At 46.5% G+C, this 25,893-nt stretch overlaps 2 protein-coding genes across 3 annotated transcripts in view; one reads left to right on the top strand and one right to left on the bottom strand.

The window, feature by feature from the left end:
- The window catches only part of Trpv6 (transient receptor potential cation channel subfamily V member 6), a 15,744-nt gene extending 4,194 nt beyond the window's left edge, over window positions 1-11,550 (top strand). The window contains exons 2-15 of the mRNA XM_021190568.1: window positions 4,410-4,507; window positions 4,652-4,774; window positions 5,117-5,254; window positions 5,565-5,663; window positions 5,858-6,030; window positions 6,526-6,672; window positions 6,751-6,963; window positions 7,249-7,335; window positions 7,436-7,512; window positions 7,736-7,901; window positions 8,245-8,311; window positions 9,059-9,327; window positions 10,395-10,501; window positions 10,820-11,550. Coding sequence (XP_021046227.1) covers window positions 4,410-4,507; window positions 4,652-4,774; window positions 5,117-5,254; window positions 5,565-5,663; window positions 5,858-6,030; window positions 6,526-6,672; window positions 6,751-6,963; window positions 7,249-7,335; window positions 7,436-7,512; window positions 7,736-7,901; window positions 8,245-8,311; window positions 9,059-9,327; window positions 10,395-10,501; window positions 10,820-11,111 — 2,056 coding nt within the window. The 3' untranslated portion in view covers window positions 11,112-11,550. The remainder of the gene's footprint in view (window positions 1-4,409; window positions 4,508-4,651; window positions 4,775-5,116; window positions 5,255-5,564; window positions 5,664-5,857; window positions 6,031-6,525; window positions 6,673-6,750; window positions 6,964-7,248; window positions 7,336-7,435; window positions 7,513-7,735; window positions 7,902-8,244; window positions 8,312-9,058; window positions 9,328-10,394; window positions 10,502-10,819) is intronic.
- A 117-nt stretch (window positions 11,551-11,667) lies between these two features.
- The window catches only part of Ephb6 (EPH receptor B6), a 15,272-nt gene continuing 1,046 nt past the window's right edge, over window positions 11,668-25,893 (bottom strand). The window contains exons 2-17 of one of the 2 annotated variants that reach the window (XM_029534893.1): window positions 18,695-18,898; window positions 18,303-18,367; window positions 17,279-18,041; window positions 16,490-16,645; window positions 15,884-16,234; window positions 15,568-15,692; window positions 15,242-15,404; window positions 14,775-14,889; window positions 14,474-14,526; window positions 14,187-14,306; window positions 13,838-14,085; window positions 13,430-13,603; window positions 12,789-12,938; window positions 12,371-12,564; window positions 12,093-12,248; window positions 11,668-11,975 (exon numbers count right to left, since the gene is read on the bottom strand). In XM_029534893.1, coding sequence (XP_029390753.1) covers window positions 11,867-11,975; window positions 12,093-12,248; window positions 12,371-12,564; window positions 12,789-12,938; window positions 13,430-13,603; window positions 13,838-14,085; window positions 14,187-14,306; window positions 14,474-14,526; window positions 14,775-14,889; window positions 15,242-15,404; window positions 15,568-15,692; window positions 15,884-16,234; window positions 16,490-16,645; window positions 17,279-18,041; window positions 18,303-18,367; window positions 18,695-18,797 — 3,045 coding nt within the window. In that variant the 5' untranslated portion in view covers window positions 18,798-18,898 and the 3' untranslated portion in view covers window positions 11,668-11,866. The remainder of the gene's footprint in view (window positions 11,976-12,092; window positions 12,249-12,370; window positions 12,565-12,788; window positions 12,939-13,429; window positions 13,604-13,837; window positions 14,086-14,186; window positions 14,307-14,473; window positions 14,527-14,774; window positions 14,890-15,241; window positions 15,405-15,567; window positions 15,693-15,883; window positions 16,235-16,489; window positions 16,646-17,278; window positions 18,042-18,302; window positions 18,368-18,694; window positions 18,899-25,893) is intronic. The other variant, XM_029534894.1, reaches the window with a different exon arrangement.

Raw genomic sequence — 25,893 nt, 5'->3', positions numbered from 1 at the left:
TATTCACTACATATAGTTCTACAAGTAATACACACACACATATATACATACACACACACACACATATATATATATATATATATATATATATATATATATATATATATATATATATGTCATTAGAAAATGTATGTTCCTGGCAACCACATAGTATTATCCCTCAAGATCTACTGGTGCCTACAGTCATCTGTAATGGGATTTGTAGAGAAACTTATGTATATCCTCAGAGACTCCCCACTTCCAGCTCTAATTAACACAAAGAAGGACAGAGACATAGCTAACAAGGCACTCAGCCACTCAGCGCAGACTCTGACCTGCTTGGACGAAGCACTTCAGAGCACTCACCCTGAGGCTGCATCTGTTACATGAACAGATTAGATTGCATTTCTGCAAATTGCCGCTTTTCTGATTTGAATATTTCTTAAAACTCAGTAGATCCTTCCTTGTTTCCCAGAAGAAATGACAGAACGTGACTCATGTACGTGGCACACATAGACTTATATGTGCATAAGAACCAGAAACAGAGGGCTTGGGAAGCAGGAGTCATAGAGAAGGGAAGTCAATGACTCTTACTTTAGAGACACAGTGACACAGTGTTGGGGTTGAACAAGTGAACACTATCTTATGTCAACAACAACAACAACAACAACAACAACAACAACATGCTAGGTTTTTGTGTCAAGAACACCATTCAAGGAGTTTTCCCAGGCCATCATGGAACTGGACTGTTCAGTTTTATACTTAATTCCCATACTGAGGAACCTTATAATATCCTTTATGTTTTTAATACTTTCCATTTCCTTTTGTTACTCTGTCACTACAGTTTATGTGATTCCACATTTTTGTTTCTTTCTCACTTTAATTATTTAAAAACATTTTGTATGTTACTAGGAAATATTATCCATGGATGTTTAATTGCTCTTCATGTGAAGAATTGTTCCTCTTAATAAGTTATGAATCATTACCCCTGTACATCAGGGTTTTTATATCCTGGCATGGTTTCACATTGGGCAGGATAATTCTTTGTAGATGGTCCCGTGTAACATGTTCAGCATTGCCTCTTCCCTTTATCCCCTGTCCCTTAGTTGTCCTCTAAGCTTCTACAATTGATTGCTGTTAGAGAATCTACAGGATTCTTTGGTATACCTTCTTCTTTTGGAGCCCAGGAATTGTGAGGCAGAACTGTGTTTGGAAATTAGGGTTTTCTCTGCTATCACCTTGTGGCCTGATATAGTTACTACAAGTAATAAAGTAATCTGGGACATGCTCCCTGACCATTTCTCCTTAATTTCACTTAATTCTGGAGTTTGCAACAAGAGAAGGTCATTTCTTATAAACATTGTTGAGTTGGATTATTCGCTGTTTCTTTACTAGAGGTGTGGTTTGACTAAATTGACAGATAAGACACGGGGCACTTCTTTTGATTTGACTTTCTTATGAATAATGGATAAGGGATGTCTTAAAATATTTTATAGGATATATTTATAGATCTAGAGGGAGGTAGTTGTGGATGGGAATAATCAAAATACATTGTATAAATGCATTATCTTTTCAAAGAACACACATGAAGTAGTACTGAAATAGTTGTATTACTAAGGTTCAATCTTAATTGAACATCATATAACTTTCCCCAGTATATGTAGCAGCCTTTGGTATTTCCTGGGCCTACTAGAAAAACAACAGACAAAAGAGAACAGATTACATAGGCATTAGAGGCTCATGGGGGACAGTTGCCAGTTTCTGAGATGTGTCATGAATAAAATGAAACTCTGTGGTTTCAAAGTGTAGAGGAAGAAACATATTTTATTTACAACACTAAGTACATGTTACAATAAATATGAGACCAATGGAAAGAGTAAAAATATTAGAAGGTGGTGGTGGTGTGTGTATGTTTTGTTGGAAGCATTGTTTCCCCTACACTCTAGTGCTGTCTCTAAAACATGTAAGAAAGCTTTGGGAAAATGGTTGCAGTCATCATTGTGGTGAAGAGTATAGAAAACTTGCAGCAGTACCTTCAAGTCAAACCCTGTTTCCCATTTCAATTCTATGTTTATTTAGGGGGTGGTAGATAAAGTCAACAAGGAGGGGGTGTAAAGCCACCTTGGCACCACCGCTGATTCATCCATTCGACAACAATCATAGTAAGCACCCACAGCACACTGGGTGATTTTGCTGGGCACAGAAGTGCAGAATTCACAATGGACAATCACTGGGTTAGGGGAGTGGATTCAGGAAGAAGCAGTCTTGTGGGCACAGGCCCAGCGAGAATGGTGTGCTCTGTGGGGCTGAGGCCTGTGGTGAGACTTAAATGCCAGGTGTAAGGAGTGAGGGGGAGGATCACAGAATGGAAAAATAGTTGCACAAAGACCGTGAAGGGCCTCTGTGTTCCTTATCCTTGGGCATTGAAAGACCGGTCGGCTTTTTGTAAGCTGTGACTACATGGCCGTTTAGAAAGACTACCTTGACAGCATTTAAAAAAAAGACAGACTAGAGGTAAGTAGGGCACAGGGAAACCAACTGAATGTCTTGTTAATCCTGGGCCAGAGAATAAAGACGAGAATTAATGAGCTTTAGTAGCAACAAAAGAGGAAGAACTAAATGGAGACAGAATCTTAAATGATTGATTGAACCGGTTGCTACCTGTTGGCCTATGATGGAGCTGGGTGTTATGGTTGGTAGAAGTCACTTTCTACTCTTTATCTCTTTTCCACCCCCAGCTTTGCAGTAAGCTTCTTACCACTGCCAACACTTTAGGATGGGAGCTCTTGTACAGATGCTTTTGTATGCCATGTAATAGGCTATCTATGGATAAATATAATAATTGCTCTTACTCCTGTGGAAAGACCAAATTGCTCCAAACTGAAAGATAAATTCAGTAAAAGTGGAGCCATGTATTTTAGTTGGGGTAAGACTACAGAGGTGATGTGCAGAGCCAAAGGACATATTTTTGCCTATAACACATAAAAGTAAAATAATAAGTAAGGAAACGGTGTGGGCTGGGAGTTGAGAGAGGATCTGAATTCCAAGTTGGATGCACTCGAGAAGGAATGGAAGGGGAAAACAACAGCAGTCACATCCACATGAAATTCAAAAAATGGATTCTCTAAAGTAGATTCTTTACCTCCCCTCCATCTGCCATTTATATCTTCACAGGTACTAATGGTAGAAATAAAGTAGCACCGAAGACCCTATAGACAGTGTCTGAGAATGACAGATGACTTGACTTCCAAAGATTGAAAGTGTGCTCTTTAGAGGCTGGTATTCCAAGGCTTTCCTTGGATTTATGACTTCAACAATTTCACATGCATGAACCACATTCAATAACTCTTGACTTGAGAAAGACTTCCCAAACTTTCATTCTCACAAAAATCCATTGGGACTCTTTCTAAACTGCAGACCTGGACATACTCAGACCAAAGGGTAATCTGAGAGTTGAAATCTCATATTAATTTGCATAAGTTGGCAGATCACCCATAGGGTTCCTGACTTACAAAGACAAAATGTAGACATTAAGATGTGAGAAGAGAGAGTGGGGGTATGAGTGACCATGGCCTGGAGCCAAGATTTCTCACAAGGGCCATTGCTGGTTTTATATTGCGTCCTAAAGATACTGCCAGAGAACAGGGTGAATGGGGGAATCAAATGTCCCATTCTGGAGGTCAAATAGCAAGACATCTTGTAACAGAAGAAAACCCACCAGTCTCTGGATGTCAACTTCCTCCACAAATATTAGGGAGGAACTCCTTATACCTCTAGTACATAGAAAACCATGCTTATCACTCAGGGCAATCTTAGGGCACTTCTGAGTTCAGAATAAGACCACGCCAGGCATGATGCATGGGGTGAATGTATACTTGAACAAAACTCCTCTTTCTTGGTCCCATGTGCCCAGACTTTTTATATATAATATATAAATATATAAATCATATACAATTAAGTATATATTTATATAAGTATTCATATATTATATTTATATATACTTAAGATATATATACATTATAATTATATATAATGTAATATAAATTATATTATTGTATATATTATATAATGCTTGTATTATATAAAACATTATATTATATATGTTATAATATATAATAATATAATAATAGTAGTATATCCTGTATTATATCCTGCATTTTCTTATTTTCAGTATTTTCAGTCCTTCAGGATAGAAAACTAGTTAGGGCACTCTCTTACATAGGCTAAATGGGCAAAGTCAGTTTAGGTGAACTGAATAATTGGGAGAAAATAGTTGGTGATGCTTACACTGTAATGGACCCTCCTGCCTGGGTCAGGAACCTTACCATTCATTGTTGTTGGGGTGCACACCTCTGAGTAAAGTCTTTATAATATGTCCTGCAGCTGGGTATGCTTACTGTCATCACCTTTGTTTTCCCCTTTCCTGGTAGGATCTGGGAATCACCTCTTCTTCTAGCTGCCAAAGAAAATGATGTCCAGGCTCTAAGCAAGCTGCTCAAGTTCGAAGGATGTGAGGTGCACCAGAGAGGTATGAGCAGAATTCTAGCTTTGGTCTGTAGGTTACTCCCCATTCTATAGACTACCCTAATAGAGCCCCATACTTAGAGTCTGTTTTTTTCTCCCTTGACTGCCCCAAAGACATCATATGTTCTCCCCCCCCCCCCAATGCTAGGAGCCATGGGGGAAACTGCACTTCACATAGCAGCCCTCTATGATAACCTGGAGGCTGCCATGGTGCTAATGGAGGCTGCCCCAGAACTAGTCTTTGAGCCCATGACTTCGGAGCTATATGAAGGTGAGGCCCAAAGAAGGATGGTAAGCTGTTTTCCAACAATTTCAAGTCAATAGCTTGGGGAATCAGAGAAATTTTCTGAAGATCCCTAATATTTATTATTAGTCACCAAGCTGTCCTTTTGGCTAAGTCCTGATGACAACTTATTACATCTGGTCCAGAGGCCCAGAGAAGGAGCAGAATTGGACAGAGGAAACAAAAGGCTCTCCTGGGAACCTCTAATACCCACAGGGTCTCCCTCCTCCAACCCAGATGGTGGCACAAAGGAAACTATGGGGACCCACAGAAGGGATTCCTTCAGAATCCTGGGAACGGATATGTAACTCATAATTCTCTCTTGGCCAGGTCAGACTGCACTGCACATTGCAGTAATAAACCAGAATGTAAACTTGGTCCGTGCTCTGCTTGCCCGAGGGGCCAGTGTCTCTGCTAGAGCCACAGGCTCTGTCTTCCAGTACAGGCCTCACAACCTCATTTACTATGGTAAGAGCCAGGACCAGGCTCAGACGTAGAGAGTGGGGCAGTGGGTAAGGTGGGAAGGCTAAAGAGGACCCTTGCCTTGGTTATATCTTCTAGGAGGCTGGGAGAGTGGTGCGTGTAAAACTTAGGGCCAGAGGCCAGTTTCCCCCATAACCTTCTGTATGGTTCTTTCCTGAGGTTTATATTGGCCAAATGATCCCAAGCCACAAGCTGAGATGTGGGAGCGAGGAGGCAGTTGTGGGCCTGGAGGGCAGATATCACTCTCATCATCTAATCCTGCTGTTTCCTACCATGGATTTCTTTGTGTCCACAGGAGAACACCCTTTGTCCTTTGCTGCCTGTGTGGGTAGTGAGGAGATTGTTAGGCTGCTCATTGAGCATGGAGCTGACATCCGTGCCCAGGACTCCCTGGGTAAGAGTGGGGATGGGGAGAAAGTGCTGGATTCTGTGTGTCTGTCTGTCTCTGTCTCTGTCTCTGTGTGTGTGTGTGTCTCTGTGTGTACATGCATGTTCACATGTGTGTATGTGTGTGTGATGTCAGGGGAGAAACACTCAGATGGAGAATGAGTCATCAGGGAACCTGATGACAGTCTCTGTTCTTCCCAGGAAATACAGTACTACACATACTCATCCTTCAGCCCAACAAAACCTTTGCCTGTCAGATGTACAACCTGCTACTGTCCTATGATGGGGGAGACCACCTGAAGTCCCTGGAACTTGTGCCCAATAACCAGGGACTCACCCCCTTCAAGTTGGCTGGGGTGGAAGGCAACATTGTGGTGAGACCATACCCTAAGGGGTCTTTAATGACCCTTGGGGTTTTTTTTGGTTTTTTGTTTTTGTTTTTTTGCATTTCTGGGAATAAAGAGAACTGAAACATGCCTTAGATCCCATTCTTCGCTTTAATTAGGCTCTGTTTCAGCCTGTCTTCCATGCCCCTGCTCCCCACCACCATTCTGCTTTTTTTTCCCCCCTGCATGTTTACTCCTAGTGAAGTACTGAGAATTCATGTAGTCTAGACCTCATGCTGAGATTTTCTGCAATGCCCAAGCCAATTTGTCCTTTCCAGAAGAGATCTGCCAATCCCCTCATATCTCCAGGCTCTGGAAGGATTCCTGGGGCAAGATAAATCTAGGATTTGGGGTGGCATGTGTTATTTGGTCTTCCAAAGGCTGTGTTCTTTGAGAGAATGAAAACCCCTTCTCTCGTCCTTTCCTTCTGGTCTGTGCTACTCCATGCTGTTGTGAGTCCTGACTACCTCACCTCTCTTTCAGATGTTCCAACACCTGATGCAGAAGCGGAAACACATCCAGTGGACATACGGGCCATTGACCTCCACACTTTATGACCTCACTGAGATTGACTCCTCAGGAGATGATCAATCCCTACTGGAACTTATTGTTACTACCAAGAAACGGGAGGTACAGTCTTTCGCAGCACAGGCCTTGGTGAGGGGTCATAGGGGTTACGGAGACACTTTTCTACTCTTTCTGTTGCAGGCTCGCCAGATCCTGGACCAGACACCTGTAAAGGAACTGGTGAGCCTCAAGTGGAAGAGGTATGGGCGGCCCTACTTCTGTGTGCTGGGTGCCATCTACGTGCTATACATCATCTGCTTTACCATGTGCTGTGTCTACCGCCCGCTCAAGCCCAGGATCACTAACCGCACCAATCCCCGGGACAACACTCTGATGCAGCAGAAGCTCCTTCAGGTGACACCTTGGGAGGGACAGAGAGTACACTAAGAATCTGTTTTCCAAAGTGCTGTCCCACTTTGATTCCACACCAGCATTTCCCCTCACCTAGATCTCCTAAGAGGGCACAGAGTCCACATGCACACACAGAGACACGCATACATTCTTACTCTAGGAGCAGAGTTTTGAGACTAGCTAAATCTGATGGGCTAGGAAAAAAAAAAAAAAACCTGAAAGAGCCAGGGACCTTGGAAACTAGATTATGTCAAAGACAGGTGATTTATCAACATTTTTCCTCCTTAGGAGGCCTATGTGACCCCCAAGGATGACCTCCGGTTGGTGGGGGAGCTTGTGAGCATCGTTGGGGCTGTGATCATTCTGCTGGTGGAGGTGAGGTGTGGATAGAATCCTGTTGGAGGCCATCTGACCCAGGGGTCCAATCTGCATTCTGGGCTATAAATGCCTTTCTGTCTCTTTGACTTCTTTCTAGATTCCAGACATCTTCAGGTTGGGGGTCACTCGATTCTTTGGACAGACCATTCTCGGGGGGCCATTCCATGTCATCATGTGAGTGTCTCCTTCATTTCATTTCCATCCTTCATCTCGTTAGAGCATCCCCCTCCTTCCCTTATCTCTGAGTTCTCTCTGGGATGCGTAGCCTCAGAGTACTGAATGTTGTCAAGGCTGAGTCTGATATAGTATGAGGTGTGTTTCAGCTGCACTCTTGTTGCTAGGTCCCCAGGATGAGCCTGGCTTCCTTCTCATTACACCCACTTTTCTTGCCCCCCAGTATCACTTATGCCTTCATGGTGCTGGTGACCATGGTGATGCGACTCACCAATGTAGATGGAGAGGTGGTGCCCATGTCCTTTGCTCTGGTGTTGGGCTGGTGCAATGTCATGTACTTTGCCAGAGGATTCCAGATGCTGGGCCCCTTCACCATCATGATTCAGAAGGTCAGTTCCTCCCCCACACTTCCTAATAAAGAGCCTCAGACCAAGGTTAAATTAACACTTTTCCAGAGGGCCGGGCGGTACATATTGCAGGTGCTATGACCCTGACATCGTTCTTTTTATATGCTTTTCTCACTGTCTTTCTTTGAAAACGTTTAACATCCCCTTACAATCTTTTAAGTCTCCTTAGTTTAAGAACCTCACCAAGACAGGGCAGGCAGACTTAGCTGGCAGGCTGTAGTTTGCCAACCCATCCTGGTATGGGCTGATGTTTGGGGTTAGACTTGCCGGTGTCCGGTGGGTGATTGCTCTGAAGGCAGTGTTCTCTGCCTCCTCCTCTTTGTAGATGATTTTTGGTGACTTGATGCGATTCTGCTGGCTGATGGCTGTAGTAATTCTGGGATTTGCTTCAGGTAAGTCGCCAGGATGGAATCTGTGGGAGGAAAGGGCTGCAAGGAGCTTAGAGGATACAGAAATCTTCACACTGAACTTGGAGGGAAGCCAGACGTGACAAGAGGCCAGGAAATGTCTAAAGATGGAATGCTGCTCAGAAGTAAAGGACTGACCATAGTGTCGGGGACAGATTAGGAACATGAGTCTTGTAGAAAATAGTGGAGCATAATAACTTAAAAGTTATCAGTTTTGAGCTGATCAAGGACAACTGCAATAAACCTGCTAATGTGGACAGGGGAAAGCTTGGGGTGGGGGATGGGGGCTCAGCCTTACACACACACACACACACACACACACACACACACACACACATACACACACACACTCACACACACACACACACAAACACACACAAACAAAACAAAAAACAAAACAAACCAACAGACAGGTAAGGAATACTGAGAGAAGAAATATTCCTCCCCAGGAAAGAATATACCAATTTGTTAGAACTATACAAAAGTGTAACCTACCTACAAGTAAAATTATAAGACTGAGCTAGCCATATTTACCATATATATACGGTATGGTTTGGAAGGAGGAAAATGAAGGGAGTAATTTCATTGTCATCTCAGAAAATGGAAGAAATAATTTAAAATGTATTGTTTAGAGTTGAGACCACAACATGAGATGAAGGGAATAGAATGGACAAGTGGTGGGCTATTCATGATACAGTGGCCATGGCAACTCTCACCCCTTGGGTGGAGCAGCCTTCTATATCATTTTCCAGACAGAGGATCCTGATGAGCTGGGCCATTTCTATGACTACCCCATGGCACTGTTCAGCACCTTTGAACTCTTCCTCACCATCATCGATGGCCCTGCCAACTATGACGTGGATCTGCCCTTCATGTACAGTGTTACCTACGCTGCCTTTGCCATCATCGCCACACTGCTCATGCTCAACCTCCTCATTGCCATGATGGGTGACACTCACTGGAGAGTTGCCCATGAGCGAGATGAGCTCTGGAGAGCACAGGTGAGCCCTCTGGTGGCTAGGAGGATTACTGCATCTATCTCCTGAAACTGGCCATGCTCAGATAAAAGGAGCCATTTGTACTCCATGTGTGTTTGGATAGGTTTTTGTACAAATTGTAAAATAATGAAACATGCCCAGGGGAGTTTAATTGGTAACAAAGAGCACTTCTGGAAACATTGGGAAGGATTCTGTATAGTTTTCTTAATTAAACCGTTGGTCTTTTCTAGAAAAGCAGTGAACAAATGGCTAAAACTATATTTGGTCAGTTTCGCTCCCAAGTAAGAACGGAACAATCTAGTCTTCTTCAACACACTGAAGCCTGCAAAGTTTGACCCAGAAAAATTGAATGTGTTATAAATGACATTAAAAAAAAAAAAAAAAAACTCTCTTTAGCAGCAGAAGCTATCTTAAGTCAGATCATTATGATGGGCACACATAAAAGACAATGAGATGAATCCAGTCCCCATTTAAAAATATTCGTGGAAAAGAATTTATCTCACCAAAAATAATTTAAGCAAAATAAAAACGGAACTATAAAACCCTGGAAAGCATTTAACTGTGATGTGTGGAAATGGAGTAAAATCATAAGCTGGCTAAGAAGAAGGGTTTACTGGAAGAAATCTTTTGGAAATCTGTAGATATTAGGTTTCCAAGTAGGATGTTTATAGAAGTAGAATGTTTATACAAGCAGGGCCAAAACATTCTGAAACCCGTGAAACTCCTTTATGCTTTCCATGTTCTTACCTGTACCTGGGATCAAGGCCTCTCCTGAGGACCTCTTATAAACCACTTGTACCTCACCTGGCTTTACCATGGCTTTCAAGTTACAGGATAAAGAATTGTGGGGTTCAAGTCTCACCCATTCTCTTCCACAGAAGAAACTCTATTATAAAGTTCATACTGCTGTCTTGGTTTGGGGGCTTGTTTCCATTTCTAGAAGGCCACAAGTCCCTGAGTTTCTCCATGACTAAATTGTCTTCTCTCTGCCTGAACTCTGCTCCTCTCCCTGCCCTTCTCAGTGAGCACCTGACCTCCTCTCTGACTTCCCTTTCTCCACCTAAATAAAGGTTGTGGCCACCACTGTGATGTTAGAGCGGAAGCTACCTCGCTGCCTGTGGCCTCGCTCTGGGATATGTGGGCGAGAGTATGGTCTTGGGGACCGCTGGTTCTTGAGGTAAGTGATGTGGTATTCCTTAAGCAGTCACGTTAGATGATTTCTCTTGTTTCTAGAAGCTCTTTGGAGGCCTGTATGATTTCTAGGCCCCATGTTCATTGTCTTAAGCGTGGCTACTGAGGACAAGACTCAGTTTTGAACTTGGGCCCCTAAGCATCATCAGAGATGAGCCTGCAGCTCTCTGAGGCTCGGCTGTTGAGGGGTTGGTGCTCTGTGTTCCCACACTGGCTGCACAGAACCATCAATACCGCTAGGGCTGGATGGCAAGTGTTGAACTTGGATCTTCTTTTCAGTAATCCCTTCTTCCGCTCTCCCTAGGGTGGAAGACAGGCAAGATCTCAACAGACAACGCATCCGCCGCTATGCACAGGCCTTCCAGCAACAAGATGGCCTCTACTCTGAGGACTTGGAAAAAGATTCAGGAGAAAAACTGGAGTCAGCACGTCCCTTTGGTGCCTATCTGTCCTTTCCTACACCCTCAGTGTCTCGAAGTACCTCCCGAAGCAGCACCAATTGGGAAAGGCTTCGACAAGGGGCCCTGAGGAAGGACCTTCGGGGGATAATCAACTGGGGCGTAGAAGATGGGGAGGGCTGGGAGTACCAGATCTGAATGTTGGCTCTCACCAAGCACCAGAACAGAATGAAAGAAAGACAGTTAAGGTCATCCTGTGAGTCCAAGGGAGAAGGAGGAGGAACATGCCAAGGAATGTACACGGGGAATAAATGCTCCAGGGTTTCACAACTCCTTTATCTTGGAAGAAGACTCTGTGGTCTGTGCCTCAACCAAGCATTCCTTGTACTCTTATGGAAGTTCCCCTGCACACCAGAGCACTTTAAAGACAGGCTTCCTATCTCAGGCACCTGTCTCCTCCCAGGTCTAATAAGTGGGAGGGCACAGAACTCTTCCCAGAGTGCTCCAGACGACGGATGGAGAACACTGAGATTGTGGGAAGGCATGTGATGGACAGATCAGGCATCAGTCTAGGGGTGGGGAAGCTAGGCTGAGCCTTGCCACCTTGCAATAAAGTCATTTCCTGATCCCCACCCAACTCCTTTCTGTTTCAGTGAACTTAAGCACTGGCCCACCCTGTCATGCCGCTCTGCTCCTCCTCTGAGGCCTCCCTATCCCTTCTTTGCAGACTGAGGCATGGACACACCTCAACTTGTAAATTCCCTTCTTTCCCTTTAATATGGGGGAGGCTGTTGGAAGAGCAGGATTTGGGGGTGCAATGTCCAGAGGGCTGGGTTTAATGTGACAGGCATGGAAGCTGGAGTAGAGCCTGGCTCAGTCTCACACGCCCCTTCTCCACCCTATGGCCAGGACTGGGTTGGGGCATCGGTGGCTCACTGACTCCCGAGCAGGCTTTACACTTCCACTGAGCCTGGCTGCCTCAGGTGCTGCTGGAGGAGCTGGATGTTGTGCAGAAGTTTCTTCTGGTGGCCAGCTAGGGTGATGCCCAGGCCTGGCAGGTCTCTGGTGGGGGAGGAGTGGATCAGACTTGGACCAGTGTCTTTAGGATCCCAGATGTACCTACCCCCTTGCCCGGGGCCCAGAGTGGTCACCCTCCCACCTCACCAACCCTCTGCTTACTCCAGGCTGAGCTGAGCCACATCACTGAAGGTGGAAAGACCAAACTTGGAGAAGTTATCCTGGTAGCACTCTAATCCAATGGCTGAAAGCCAGGCCTGGGGAGAGTCCAGGCAAGGGAAGTCCAAGGCCACAGGGTTCAGAAGAGCCTGGGAAGGCCTAAGGTGGGGAGGAGGAAGCAAGTCAGGTTTCCTCTTCATCTTATTTTGTCTGTTCAATTTTCCTTTCGGTTTCTATCCACCCTCCCTGGCTTTCCCAGGCTCCTGCCCCAAGCTTCAGACCTGTCCCCGGAGCCCCCTTCAGCCTGGAGGGTATCAGGCTTGCGTATCATCTTGTCAAATGCAGCTACCAGCTGGTCAAAATGAGGCCGACGGGCACGGTCCTTTTGCCAAGTGTCTAGCATCAGTAGATGCAGTCCAGCGGGGCACCCTGGAGGTGGGGGCAGCCGGAACTCTTGTTCTATTGCGTTTAGTACCTGCAGGTCAAGAGGAACATATGATGAGAAGCTAGTGCCTTTAGAGGGTTAGAAAGGTGGAGAATGGGCTGAGTTTGGCTGCAGCATGGAGTTGAAGAGGAAAGGGAATTAGAAAATACCGAATGCTCCAGCCACAAGATCTTAGAATAGAATGGCTCCAAAAAGGGTGGGCTTAGGATATGAGACCAGAGAGGGACATCAGCAAAGGTCTATGTCAGGTTCACCTCCTGCTCGTTCATGTCCCAGTAGGGCCGTTCTCCATAGCTCATCACTTCCCACATGAGTATTCCAAAGCTCCAGACATCGCTGGCTGTTGTATACTTCCCATGTGTAATGACCTCTGGGGCTGCCCAGCGAAGCAAGGAACTTGAACCCTAAAGAGCAGAACCAGAGGTAAACTAATTAATAACCACAATGAGTGTCAAATTCGTTGGGCAACTTAGATGCTTAGATGTCTTGGGAGTTTCCCATCAGCATCTCACTCAAGTCCCTGAGCCATCTTGAAGAGTAGACACACATCAAGACACAGAATCAAGGCTTAGAAAATATAAAACTGCACAGGGTCATGGGGCTTGAGTGGAACATTTGGATTTTTAATATCACTATGCTGACTTGGCAGCCTGCACAACCTCTACATTGACAGTAAGGAGGAACTGGTACTACTTTTACCTGTCTCCCGTACTCCCCCTTTTTTTCTTGGCTTCTTAAGCCCCTCAGTTGCTCTTGATCCAGACATCCCTCTCCTCATCGCATGACAAAGTCCCTAACTCCCAGGCTATCCCACCTGAAGCACCCATCCTATATTCTAGCTTCTCCCCCCCAGCACCTGCTGAAGGGCACTGACCCTCCAAGGCCCTGAGCTCACCTGAGGACTGTGGCCGAGGCGTGCCACCTTGCACACCAGGTGGCTATTCACTAGCACACTTCGGGCCGAGAGAGCTCGGTGAACAAAGGCAAAGCTGGACAGGTACTGCATGGCAGCAGCCACACCCCGTTGCATGGCCACCAGCTGCAGGCTACTGAACTGGCCCTCTCGCTGCTGAAGGGCAGAGAACAGAGGTCACCAGCAGGGTAGACATACTGCAACACACACATTAGCAAACTAGGGCAGGTGGGGGCAAATGTGGGAATCAAAATGGCCTGTGAATGAAGGATGAAGATCATGATGGAGGAAGGGATGGAAAGACCAGGATGGACAGACAGATAGACAGACAAGGCTCTGTCTTCTTTCCTCAACCCATGGACCTTCTTCCTTCACCAGAGTAGAACTGACCCTGAGAAAGCTGTCCAGGGGACCAAGTTCCATGAGTTCTGTCAGCACCATGACAGGCCGACTCTTAGTGACGACACCTTCCAGCCGCAGGATATTGGGGTGCTGGAACTGGCCCAGCAGTGCTGCCCGACCCAGAAAGGTCATCTTCAGGCTCTCAGCACCCCCTGCCCACAAGGCCTGGATAGCCACAGCTTGTTCCCTCCTTCCCCGTGGTTGCAGTCGGCCCCGACGTACTTCTCCAAAGGAACCTGGAAGAATGGATACCAACATGGACAAAGGTATTGATGTGTTCAGCTGTTCTAAGGAAGAATCACAAGGCCCTTCCAGACACCTCTTTCCCCTTATATACCTGCCCCAATGACTTCTTCAATCTTGATATATGTAGGGTCAACCTCTCGAGCAAGCTCTCTGATGGCCTGGCAGGGGTCGTCATATGTAGAAGGGTCAATGTAATACTTCACTCCAAGTCCTGAAGAATGCAGTGTGCTATGAAGGTATGCTGTAAGCCTGAGTACCCAAGTACCCAAGACACACCCTTCTACCTCTGGAAGACGGTGAGGAAGAGCCCCTTCCTCACCAGGCAAGCGCCTAGCTCCAAGCCCACAAATCCCTGTCAGTCCCTCTCCCCTTCCCAACCTGGGCTGCTGTATTGTTGCAGTTGTTCTGTATAGCCGGTCCCACGACGCTTCCTGAGAGGCAAACCAATAGCCTAGAATGAAACTTGCTTCTATCGGCTTGCATTGTCCCCAGCCACCCTGGCCAAGCAGACAGCATTCCAGCCCGTGGGTCTAAGGATTGAGGGGACTCTACTAGGCCCCTCCTTCCCACCTTTGCAATGAACTAGCAGAAGGATGTGCGAAGTGCTGCAGGGGTTCCTGGGTTTGTCAGGACTTGAATGGTACTGGGGTAGGTTGGATAGGAGTGACAGGGGCCTCACCGCTGGAAGATGACAGCCAGTACAGTGATGGCTGCCAGTAGAAGGAAGGCCAAGGCCCCCAGGATGGAACCAATCACCAAGGATAGCTTCTCTGGAAGCTGGGAGGACAGCTCACCTGAGGGATCAGTGGTAGGGTCACAGGGAGGAGCCAGGCTTTCTTTGTGTCCACATGCCTCTGATGCCCCGGCCATCCACAGCACCACATGCATACATGCCACATGTACACTCATCCATTTGGACATCCTTCCAGTTCTCTGTATTCAAGAACTGCCCACACTCCATGCATTCATACCTACAACCCCACTCATATTAATTCACAGCCTCCCGCTCGCCTCGTCCAGTCTCTAAAGTCAGGGGTCACCCACAGCATCCTCCTTTCCCAGACACTCTGGTCTGGAGGGCGATGGGACAAGATCTGTGGCTTTGAGTGTCTCGGGACCCAAATGCCTATCTAGGCTTCCTCTCACCTTGAGGCAGTGTCTGAAAATAGACTTTGCCCCCATAGGGGCCGTGGCCAGCTGCAGTCCGTGCCCGCACCTGGAAGCCATAGATGTGGCCAGGGCTCAACCGTGTCACAGTGGCAGTGTTAGTCTCACTGGTCATGGTGAAGGAGTGGGATTCATCTTCTGCCTAGGGACAACAATCACTCACTCATTTTGCCTCTGCTTTATCTCCTCTCTTCCTCTGTGATACCCCTAGTGCCCGCCTCCACAGCCACGCCCCTGCAGGGTTGGGGTTGTAGTGGTTGAGAGCTTTCACTAGTTCTGCTGAGGTGCCCCAACTGCTTGCCCACCTGGTCATAGTAGCGCAGCTGGTAGTCGAGGATGTTCCCATTTGTTTGCTCAGGCTGTGGCCAGGATACTGTGATGCTGTTGGCCGCCCGGCTCACCTGGTGCATCACAGGGACTGCAGAAGGGACTAAAGTGCAGGGTGGAGGATTATTGTTGGGGGGGGTCTAGAGTCTCTGCAAGCAGCAGCACCCAAGGGTGGAGGGGATAGAGTTTTCAGAATGTGATGTCTAATGCAGGCTGGCTGGAAAGCAGGCATGGGGAGGAGGGGATCCGAGGAGCTGAAGCAAGCTGTCCTTAAAGAGAAGGAAAAGAGCTCACCTTCGTGGCTGGTGCTGACATTGATGGCTGCTGCCTGGGGAGGGTCAGGGCTGAGCTCAGACACCCCATTGACAGCCTGCACTTCCAAGATGTATGGCACATGTGCTCGGAGCCCCCCAACTAACACTCGACTCTCGGTCAGGCCCCGCTGGCGGGGGTCGAAATGCACCTCATCCCTGCAGCGGCGACACATCCCCCCACTGCTGGGCTCTCCGTGACCTCCACACTCCTTGCATACAACATTGAAGAGCAGATCCCCTCGTCCACCCAGCTCCTGAGGCAGGCGCCAGTGCAGCATGAGTGCAGAGCCTTGCACCTCAAACCATAACTCCCGGGGAGCCGATGGAGGACCTGGAAGGGGTGTTTTAGGGATGGGGATTGTAAGGTGAAGGTGATTTAGGAATAAAGGAAGACAGAAGGTGTGGTCAAAAGAGCAGAAAACAGGGCCAGAAAGAAGGATAGAGAAAGAGGGAAGGGGACCAAGAAAACAGGAGAATCAAAGTCATTCAAGTGACTCCAAAGACTTTTCACATCTAGTGTTCAGTTAGGTCCCCTAAACCCTCCCCCATTCCCCGATTTAATGTGTTGAGATGAACTGAGACTCACCAGTGCAGGGAGCCTCCGGTGGGTCCGAACTGGCCCTGTAGAAGCCCTGGAGACATGGGCAAACTGGGGCTGCAGGGTCAGGGGAGTGGCTGCGGGCTGGACATGGTGAACAGGGAACATTCCCAGCCAGGGCCTTATAGGATCCCTCAGGGCAGGCTAAAGAGGCAAAGGGGAGAATAAGGTGTCATGTTTACTTCGGCCGGCCGGCTCACCCTGAGTTTCTAGTCATCTGTATAAGGTGTCCTTTGTTCCCCAGAGACGGTTCTTTGTCCTGAGACCCAGTCTCCACCTCCTGTTTTGGGCTGCATAGATCTATTTAGTCAGTCAGGGGACAGAATTCATTTCCACTTATGAATAGTTGGGTGTGCAGGGGGCTGGGGGCAGGGCAAGTTCAGGAGTAGGTGTGACTGGCCAGGATACATAAACTCTCTGTGGTCTTGTTAGCCAATCTGCTGCCATTGCCTACCTGCCTCACAGCCACCAGCCTACACTGAATCGTTCCCAGCCAGGTGGATTATGAGCACAGAGGAGCCCACATAAAATAGCCCAAGAATGGAGCAACTTTTGCTGTCTGTCACTTCCTGGGCCCATGGTCTCAGGGCACAAAATATGGAAAACTATAGAAAATCAGAGAAGTACAGTGAGTAAGTCTGTATGCTACAGGAAGTAAAACTGAGGAAAATGGGACCTTTCCAGAGTTGGCTTATTTCAGATACTTTGTGGACAAAACCAGATTTGGAGGGTTCAGGAAAGAAATCAAGGCCAAGTGCCTATGGAAAAGCGTCTCACCTTGACAGAGCTTGTCTCCACGAGCTGGCTGGTGTCCAGGTTGGCAACGGCAGCCTCCCACAGCTACCATCCACCTGCCTTCGCCATTACAGTGTAACCTTGGGGGGCTGCCCCCTGCCTGGCCTCCTACGCCATCCTCCTCTGGTTCTGCATGAGCTACACAGGTGCCCACAGCTGCCACTAAGGAGGCCCCTCCAGCTCCACTGGCCTGCGTCTCGGGAAAAGAGGCAAAGGCACGCAGGACGGAGGGACAGGTGTAGGAGAAGAGCTTGACTGCCACAAGGGCCAGGCAGGCCCCCGTGTCCTGGAAGGCCACATAGAAGCCACGCTGAGTGAGAGGACCAAAGCTGCGCTCTTTGACATTCAGCTGCAGTCCTACCCGCTGACTGGTCCTGTGAGGTCCCACAGCCCATGAGGAAGAGGAAGAGGAGGCAGGGAAGCTCTCATCCGCTGCAATTGTGTCCACTTTGGTCCAGCGTTTGAGGTGCCAGGCCGCAATACTGTCGGGGCCATCTGGCTCATCAGCCTGCCGGTAGTAGAGGGTGAAGGTCTCTCGGCAGGTACCCCCACTCACACCCAGGCTGGAACAGGCTCGTACAGAGAAGTGAAGGCGGATGTGTGCTCTCTGGGCCCCTCGACGCTCCACAAAGTGTGTCTGCAGCCAATTGTCCTGGCCAGAACCAGGAGGGAGCCCTGCAACGTGGCATGCTTCGAAGGTCCGAGTCAGACGGCGCTGGTCATCTAGAACACTCACCTCATCCCACTGCAAGGGGACCAGGAGAAACAATAACTGCTCAGAGTTTTCAGAAAGAGGTGACAGGGGGTCACTGTGGGGCTGTATCTGTTACACTGAGATTTAGCCTTCATGGCAAGGAAAGCACAGACAGGATACACTGAAACTCTGTTCCCTACAATGGATGGAGTCTTATCTCACACCTTTTCTCTGGGATTTCCTCCCTCAGTTCCCCTTTCTGGTGTACAGTATGGGCCAGAGGATGGGTTCAGAATGAGGGGTTGCACTCACCCCACCTGGCGGGTAGGTGAGCCAGCCAATCTCAGAGGTCTCTCCTGTGGTATCCAGCAGCACCTCTGTTCCGACATAATGGGACACATTGTGTAAAGCCTCCAGCTGGCAAGTCTATACTCCCACTCCATTCCATGGAAAACCAAATACTTTCTTTCCCAGATCCATTTAATTTTCCCCGCAGGAGCTCAATACTGGTGAGGATCCTGAGTCTAAAATACTTGATACAAGTTCTGTTCACCACTCTCCCCATAGCTTTGCTTCCTTAACATCAACTCTTTTCTGCTTTTTGAGTCATGTCCCCCCCACCCCTGTCTCCCCCTCCTTGACCCCTTTCTGCCCCCCACCCCCGCCCCATTGGCTGATGGGACTCTCCTGCCTCCCCTCCTTACCTTCCAGAGCTAGAACTGAGGACCCTAGGACCAGGAGCCACAGACTGCACACCATGCCCGCCACCACTCTGCTCACTGAGCCAGCCGTGTCCTCAGTAGCCATGCGGTCTCTTCGGCACTCCCACCATTGCCTCGGCCACTGCCCTCTTCTGAGGCACGGCTATGGCTTTCAGAAGACCTGATGTCTACAGCCAGGCTTGCTTCCTTGGGAGAACACAGGATGAAAAGACACAGAGAGAAGAAGTCATTTTCACACACTGTATAGGGGCCCAGTAGTGCCTGCTCTATAACCCTCAAACGGCCCCTGATCAAACCTTGGGTTGATTCATCCGGGTCTGTTATGCAAATTCCACTTTGCTGTAGAGCAGCAGTTCTCAGTCTGTAGGTCCTGACCCCTTTAGGGGTTGAAGGACCCTTTCACAGGGGTCGCATATTTGATATGCTGCATAGCAGATATTTACATTACGATTCATAACAAAATTACAGTTATAAACAGTGAAAATAATTTTATGGCTGGGGTCACCGTACTATTAAGAAATGCATTAAGAGATCACAGCATTAGGAAGGTTGAGAACCACGGCTGTAGAGACATATGCCAAGCCTCCATCTTAACCCTTGATGTGACTGTGTCTCAAGGCCCTCTTTCTCAGAGACGAAGCACAACAAAGCGCTGATTCAGTCTTAACCCTGCTTGTCTGGAAGGAGTTATTCCAGTCTGCTCTCTTCATTTACTCTGCACTGTTCCTCCAGCAACCAACCTGTATGGCAGTTAGAAGTCTCTTCTCATTAAAAGCAGGTATACAAGAAGCAGTTCATCCTTATGGACACGTGGGTTCTCATTAGGACCCAGCAATTGCACCCTGAATTCTCTAGGCATTTTGCAGAGACAGTGAAGCAAAGGGGACAAAGAAAAATGGCTTTGGGGTAAGAAGGGCAGAGAGGTGGGAGAACAGATGTAAAAAGAACACAGGCATAGGGACTCTGAAAGATAAATGAGGCTGTGTTAGGAGAGGGCAGAGCCATGTAGGTCTGGTACTCATTCTGAACAAAGGTTCTTTTCCCCAAGGGGCATGTTTTCTCTTAGAGCTACAGAAAACCAAGCAGATAGCATAAACACATGAAAAGATGCTTCTTACTTGCTCATAACTGCAGGACGGCATGTTGAAACAACAGTGAAATGGCATTTGTCACAGAAGGATGTTTGTGCCTTCATCATGAATGCATATGTTACAATATTATTCCCCAGTGTGATGATTTTAGGAGGTAGAGCCTTTGGGAGGTAATTCTGCATGGAGGATTTACATGAGTGGATTAGTATTCTCAGAAGAGAGCCCAAAGCGATCTCTCTAGCTTTCTTTCCATGCTGTGAAGGTACAATAAGGAGAGAATAGTCTGCAACGAAGATGATCCTCACCTGCATCCAGCCTGATCGCTGACCATCCTCTGAATGGTGAGGAACACACTTGTACTTCTTATTAGCTGTCATTGCCCAATTGATGGACTTTGTTGTTGTAAGTTGAAATAATTACCTTATCATTTTAGCCTATGAGATTGAGAGCCCAGTGTTGGACGAGATATGATAAGGGTCCCTTCTCTATTATACTGTTAAATGCATATTGTATATGCATGTGGAGAATGACTGTCAACATCTAATAACTTGACATCTAGAAGTACTTTGAATATCATGGACTTACATGATATTTTCTTAAATAACAGCATTTATGATATGGGGGGAGGGGTAGAGCAATGCAGGGGATTGGACAGAGTTCTATTACCAAGCTTTGTCCTTAGCCACTGTGAATTGTTTGTAAGGGAAAAAAAAATCTGTAAAGAAACTGAACATCAGTAGGAAGATGGTTGAGAAATTATGGCACATCCTAAGCAACAATGTGAGATGTTTATATAAGGATATGAAAATGCTTTCCAAGAGAAAGCAGGATATGCAGAATGGTATTAAGTAAGCTCTTGTTAACTTGAAAGGAATAGCTATCAAGCTGGGTATTTAGCTCCTGGTAGAGCATTTGTCTAGCATGTGAGGCCCTGCATTCAATCCCAGCACTACAAATACAAAGTAAACAAATACGTATGCATGTTCAAGGAAATTAGGAAGTGATACATGAAATTTAGGAAGAACGGAAATGACAGAGGCTGGGAGATATTTTCATTGTCTTCTTAACTTTTATAGCAAAATAATCTTCCACAACTATTAATTATCTTTTGAACTTAATAATGAACTGATTCCCTTTTAAAGCTGTAGCTAACACCTGCCTAGTAAAGTGAATCAAAATAGTGCTTATGCTGTCTGAGTGATTTCTAGAGCCATTCCCTACAGGAAACTTTCATAACCATGAATAAACACAGTTCTATGCCCAATAGCTTGAAAAGGAATGGATGCTTCCAGGGCCACAGGGAAGACCACATCCACTATTGGTGGTGCTCTTGCCTTTCTCTGCAACTTGGTCTCAAAAGTTCACGTGGCGCATGGAAAAGATTGGCAGGACCCATTTATTTCAGTTGAGAATAATGAGACGCACATTGCTCACAATACTGAGAGAACTTAAGAGAGAAGCAACCAAGCAAAACAGAAAGCAAAACCAGAAGCCAACTGGAAAGGCATCCTCAGTCTGGCCTGGTTTGTCCCCAATGACAGAGAAAGACACATGTCCCTGTGAAGGGAAGTTAAACTTAAACTGTACTTGGTCAACAGAAGCACTGCTATGCCTGCTCATCTGATTTTCTTTTCTGAGAAAACTGTTATGTGTGTGATAATATAAAGCCTTCAGTGTCACCCCATGAAGACATCCCAGAGGGACACCTTTTGAAAACACCTGAGGACTGATGAGTAGCAATCAAGTAGCCAGTGAATTCTTCCCTCATTACCACTAATGTCCTGTCTGTGAAATAGACAATTCACGGCCTGTAGAGAGAGAGGCAAGTACTAAGCAGTTCCATGGGGTAAAAAGCTGGTGAGATGCACAGATTCTCTGAAAACACTGTTCTGAATGATGCAGATCAAGTAGATGCTCAGAGAAAAACTTCAGTGCTTATGTAGCTGTCTGAAGTTCTGAAATACTGGCCCCAGCATCAATAGCCGTTCCATAAATACCACAAAGTAATATATGCTGGAGGTGTAACCACCCCCACCCCAAATCCCAGGGCCATATTGTCAAAACAACCCACCCAGGTCTGATCCAGAGCCACTGTCTTTAGATACATTGTTATCAAGAACAGAAGATGCCAGAGGCAGGCTTTTAAACAGTGAAGGCTACTTTGCTAGGTGCCCTGAAGATATTCCTCCAAATAGTCTCTTTCAGGCAGCACATGAGTGGGTTCTGATTCTGTACAAAGAAAAAACAGTAAAGACTGAGCCTTCTTCTGCTTATAACTGGACAATCACAGAGAAGAAATAACAGCATATTAGCATTGTTAATAGGACTTTTTGTTTAGAAAAGAAAAGCAAGGCAGGAAGAAAGAACCCATAACAGATAGCATCAGTTGTGCAATATGGAATATTCTAGAAGATGATGAATGACGAAAATATTTGCTTGGATAAGGTCTACTAGTAGAGCCTTAGCATGCAGCTTGATGACTACACAAAGCTGGCCCATCTCCAGAAAAATCCAGAAAATAACAAAAGCAATGATGAAATAGGTTAAAGCTGCACAGGTCCTGCCATCAGGAACCCAGAAGAATAAAATATAGATATCCAATGTGGATTGTTATTTGAGTACTTGGGTATTTTACTTTAGTAAAAAAAAGAAAAAATTAAAGAATGGATGATCTTAAAATATTCAGAAATATAATTTGATGTTTGAAATAAATCTTCAGATTGAGACTCAGAATATAGAAGATTAAAAATAAGTATATTCGGGGGAAAATGTTGCTGAGTCAGAGGAGGAAGTTAGATCAATTCTTGCTAATCCAACCAAGTCTCCTATTTATATATTAAAAGATTCACAGTGTATCTCCATTGCCAGAATAAAAAAAAAAAAAAAGGAACCTTGAGATATGAAGTAATTGCTGTCAACTATGTCATAGCACTGCAGATTCTTCTGAAGCAAGTTCCAAAAGGAGAGCAACAAGAGACAGGACAGGAGTGCTCCTCCTGCCTGGAATGCTAAGGAGCCAGGGCTTAGCACCTGACTTTCAAAGGTTGCTTTGCAGCTTGTAGCCACAACATCCAGGAGGAATGTCTTGGGCTCAGCTAAGCATCCTGTCACCAACAGGGAAGGGATCAGCTAGGATCTCTGTGAGCCTGTACCTCTTAGCTTGCCTGACACCCCCATTTCTACTGCAGCTCCCGAAGGGAACTAGCCAAGATTTGGAAGACCTTAGACTTGAGCAAGGGCTATAGTAGATCTTAATCAGGGAAACATTCATATTTCAGTTGTACATGAAGCTGTAAAAATATAAAATACCCAATGTGGCTGAAATGTGGATGTAAATGGTAGCTCAGAAAATAACCGACAGGGCAGTTTCACGTGATAAAAATGACATTCTATGATTTTTGCATCTTTCTTTTCCTCGACTCCTTTTTTCGATCTATCATTTTCTGCCTTTTGGGTGTGATTGAGACACTACATCACAATAAAATAAAATAAAATAAAATAAAATAAAATAAAATAAAATAAAATAAGGCAGGGTCTTAGGCATCGAGACTGTGTGCGGTTTCAGAAACTGCCAAAAACCCAGAGATGTGTAACATTTTAGATATCAAATATCGATTGTGATTTTTGTCTTCTATGAGAATGAAAGATTTGAAAGAAATTAAATCAGCAAATCTGCAAGAGCTTTAAAAAGTAACTGTGCTTAAACGAAATACTAAATGTGATACCTTCATGAACAAACCCAGCTTATTTGATAGTTTATGTACCTCACTCTAAATTTAAAAAAAAAAAAAGAAAAAGATGTAAGCCAAATCAAGGTATGAAAGAAATATATTGGATCATTAAAACTGGTTACTGCAGGAGGGTGCTAGTGGACGATGCATGGTGGGGACAGTTAACTCTGCACATGCCTCAATTGTTTTGTTCTTACTATAATAAGCACCTTATTTTCAAAATTAAAGTCTAAACAAAGCAAGGATACATGACGGGATATTTTTGAAACTGTACAGGTAGAGCATATGTTATATTTGTATGTTTAATCTCTCTTTTTCCCCTTCCCCCATTAGTTTTGGGAACAAGTAGGAATTTTTAACTATAAGACCCCACGGGCAAAGCTACAGTGATGGAGCCAAAGGATGTCAGCAACAAAGGCAAAGTAACTTTTGTACTTGGGTGTTCTTTAAGCTTCTCTCCCAAGAAGTTTAAGTTGTCAGCATGCTCCTCTCTCTCCATGCTGGGCTAAAGACTATGTCTACAAAGGGGAAGAGGGGGAATGGAAGGAACTGGATACTTGTAACGTGTCGGGAGGGGCCTCTCTGGCCACAGAGGGAGGCTTGGGAGAGAAGAGTTTCATGAGGTACGGTTAGCTGCTGTCCAGCAAAGATGGGGAGCGTTCCCAAAGCAAGGGACCAGTGGCTTTAGGTCACTTGTGGTTGCTAAGCTGGTTTTCACACCTGTTAGTTGCAGGGTCAGCGTGGGAGGGGTCAGTACCATAGGCTAGTCCTCTGTCCTGTTCTGCAGCTGTTGAACACCCAGGAAATTCCAATATAATCCTTGTTCAGCTGACTGCTGCAGTCTCTACCCTTTAATCTGCGCCCTGGAGAGTCTCTGGTGAGCTCTCTCCGTGCTCTGGCCTTGTGCCTTGAAAAGGATCCCATGAGGCTTCAAGGCAGCCTTCAGGACAGACAGGGAGGAGGTAGCTATCATCTGGCTCTTGCTCTTCGGTTGACCAAATCGGAGGAGCCAATTTGTGGATTATCTACCCGAGGACAGTTCGATGTCCCTGGAGATCTCTGGCCTCCAAGAATGGACCCTAGAAGCAGGCTGGCTCAAGCACTTGTACCTCCTACTCCCAGTCTTTGCAGACAGGAGAGGCATTTAAGATGCAAGCAATGTCTAGGTCTAGCCAGACAGCCATGGAAAATGAATCACGTTGGCTGTTCACTGACTGGGGTCATAACAGTGCTGGGAAAGAGTATAAGGGAGGGTTTAGGGATAAATATATGGGAGCAATGAATCCTGAAAGGTGATGGGCAAAAGCCCTGGGGGCCTGGATTAGTTCCTGTATCCACAAATGACTGGTGGAGTATAAGGAAATGTACATGAGATTCAGTAGACAGCAACAAAACACAGAGGACTGAGATTCAGGGGCCTAATGAAATGCTGTCCTTGCTATGGGCCCTTCTCCATCCTCACTGGCTGTGAGCTGCTCTCTAGCAAGATGCTTCTGCTGAAGCACTAGGTGGGCCTTGGGTAGAGGAAAGGGAACCAAGGCTTCCTGCATCTTCAGATGTTACCATAGTCCTCCTACCTGCAGTGAGGCACGGGAGAATGATAGGAAGCCACATGGACAGGTTCATGAGTCGGTGAAGAGCTGGGGAAAAGACTATCCCAGAGAATAGCCCTGCCTTTCCCATGCTCAGTCATCATGGCCTGTTATTCCCAGCACGCTGGTAACTCCCTGGCCTTTATCATTCATCTGCTTGTACGATGAATGGGCCAATAGACTGGAGAAGACTCATCCATATGTCATTAGGTAGGTACACTCATGGCAATCTTCCTTCAAGACAAAAGGCTCACAGCTTTCAAGGGGCCATAGCTGCTATGAGCAAGATTCAGTCCCTAAATGTCCTATTACTGGCTCAGCCTCCAAGGACTCTCAACAGCCCTACCAGTCACTCCCACTGGTCTCTCCTTTAAGAAGCATCATCTTCCCTTCCAGAGCCACCTGAGTCAAGTTCCCCTGACGGGTGGAGGGCCTGGGTTAACTGATTGGGAACAGGCTGGGCAGCACTTGTACATGGGCACTGCCAGGGACATTACAACATCAGCTATGCTGGTCCCCTGCCAGTTCCCCCAGGGATGGGAGGAGAGAGGGTGCCAGACGGCCAAGATCAGTGGGCAGGGGCAGAGGCAGGCTGGGCCAAGCACCCAGATGCATAGAGGGGGTGGAGCTAGGGCAGGAGCAAGCAAGAGACTTTGTTTGCAACTAGAGGGGGCGTGCTTACGGTTGGGGCTCAAATTCCAAGCCTCTATTTCCAGGCTTAAGGGGGCTGTAGATGTCGATTCACATCCCCCCCCCCCCCCCCCCCC

The sequence above is a fragment of the Mus pahari genome, chromosome 2 (genome assembly GCF_900095145.1).
Source record: "Mus pahari chromosome 2, PAHARI_EIJ_v1.1, whole genome shotgun sequence".
NCBI classification, from domain to species: Eukaryota; Metazoa; Chordata; class Mammalia; order Rodentia; family Muridae; genus Mus; species Mus pahari.
The sequence above is the reverse complement of the archived record's forward strand: the minus strand, read 5'-3'. Positions and strand labels throughout refer to the sequence as shown.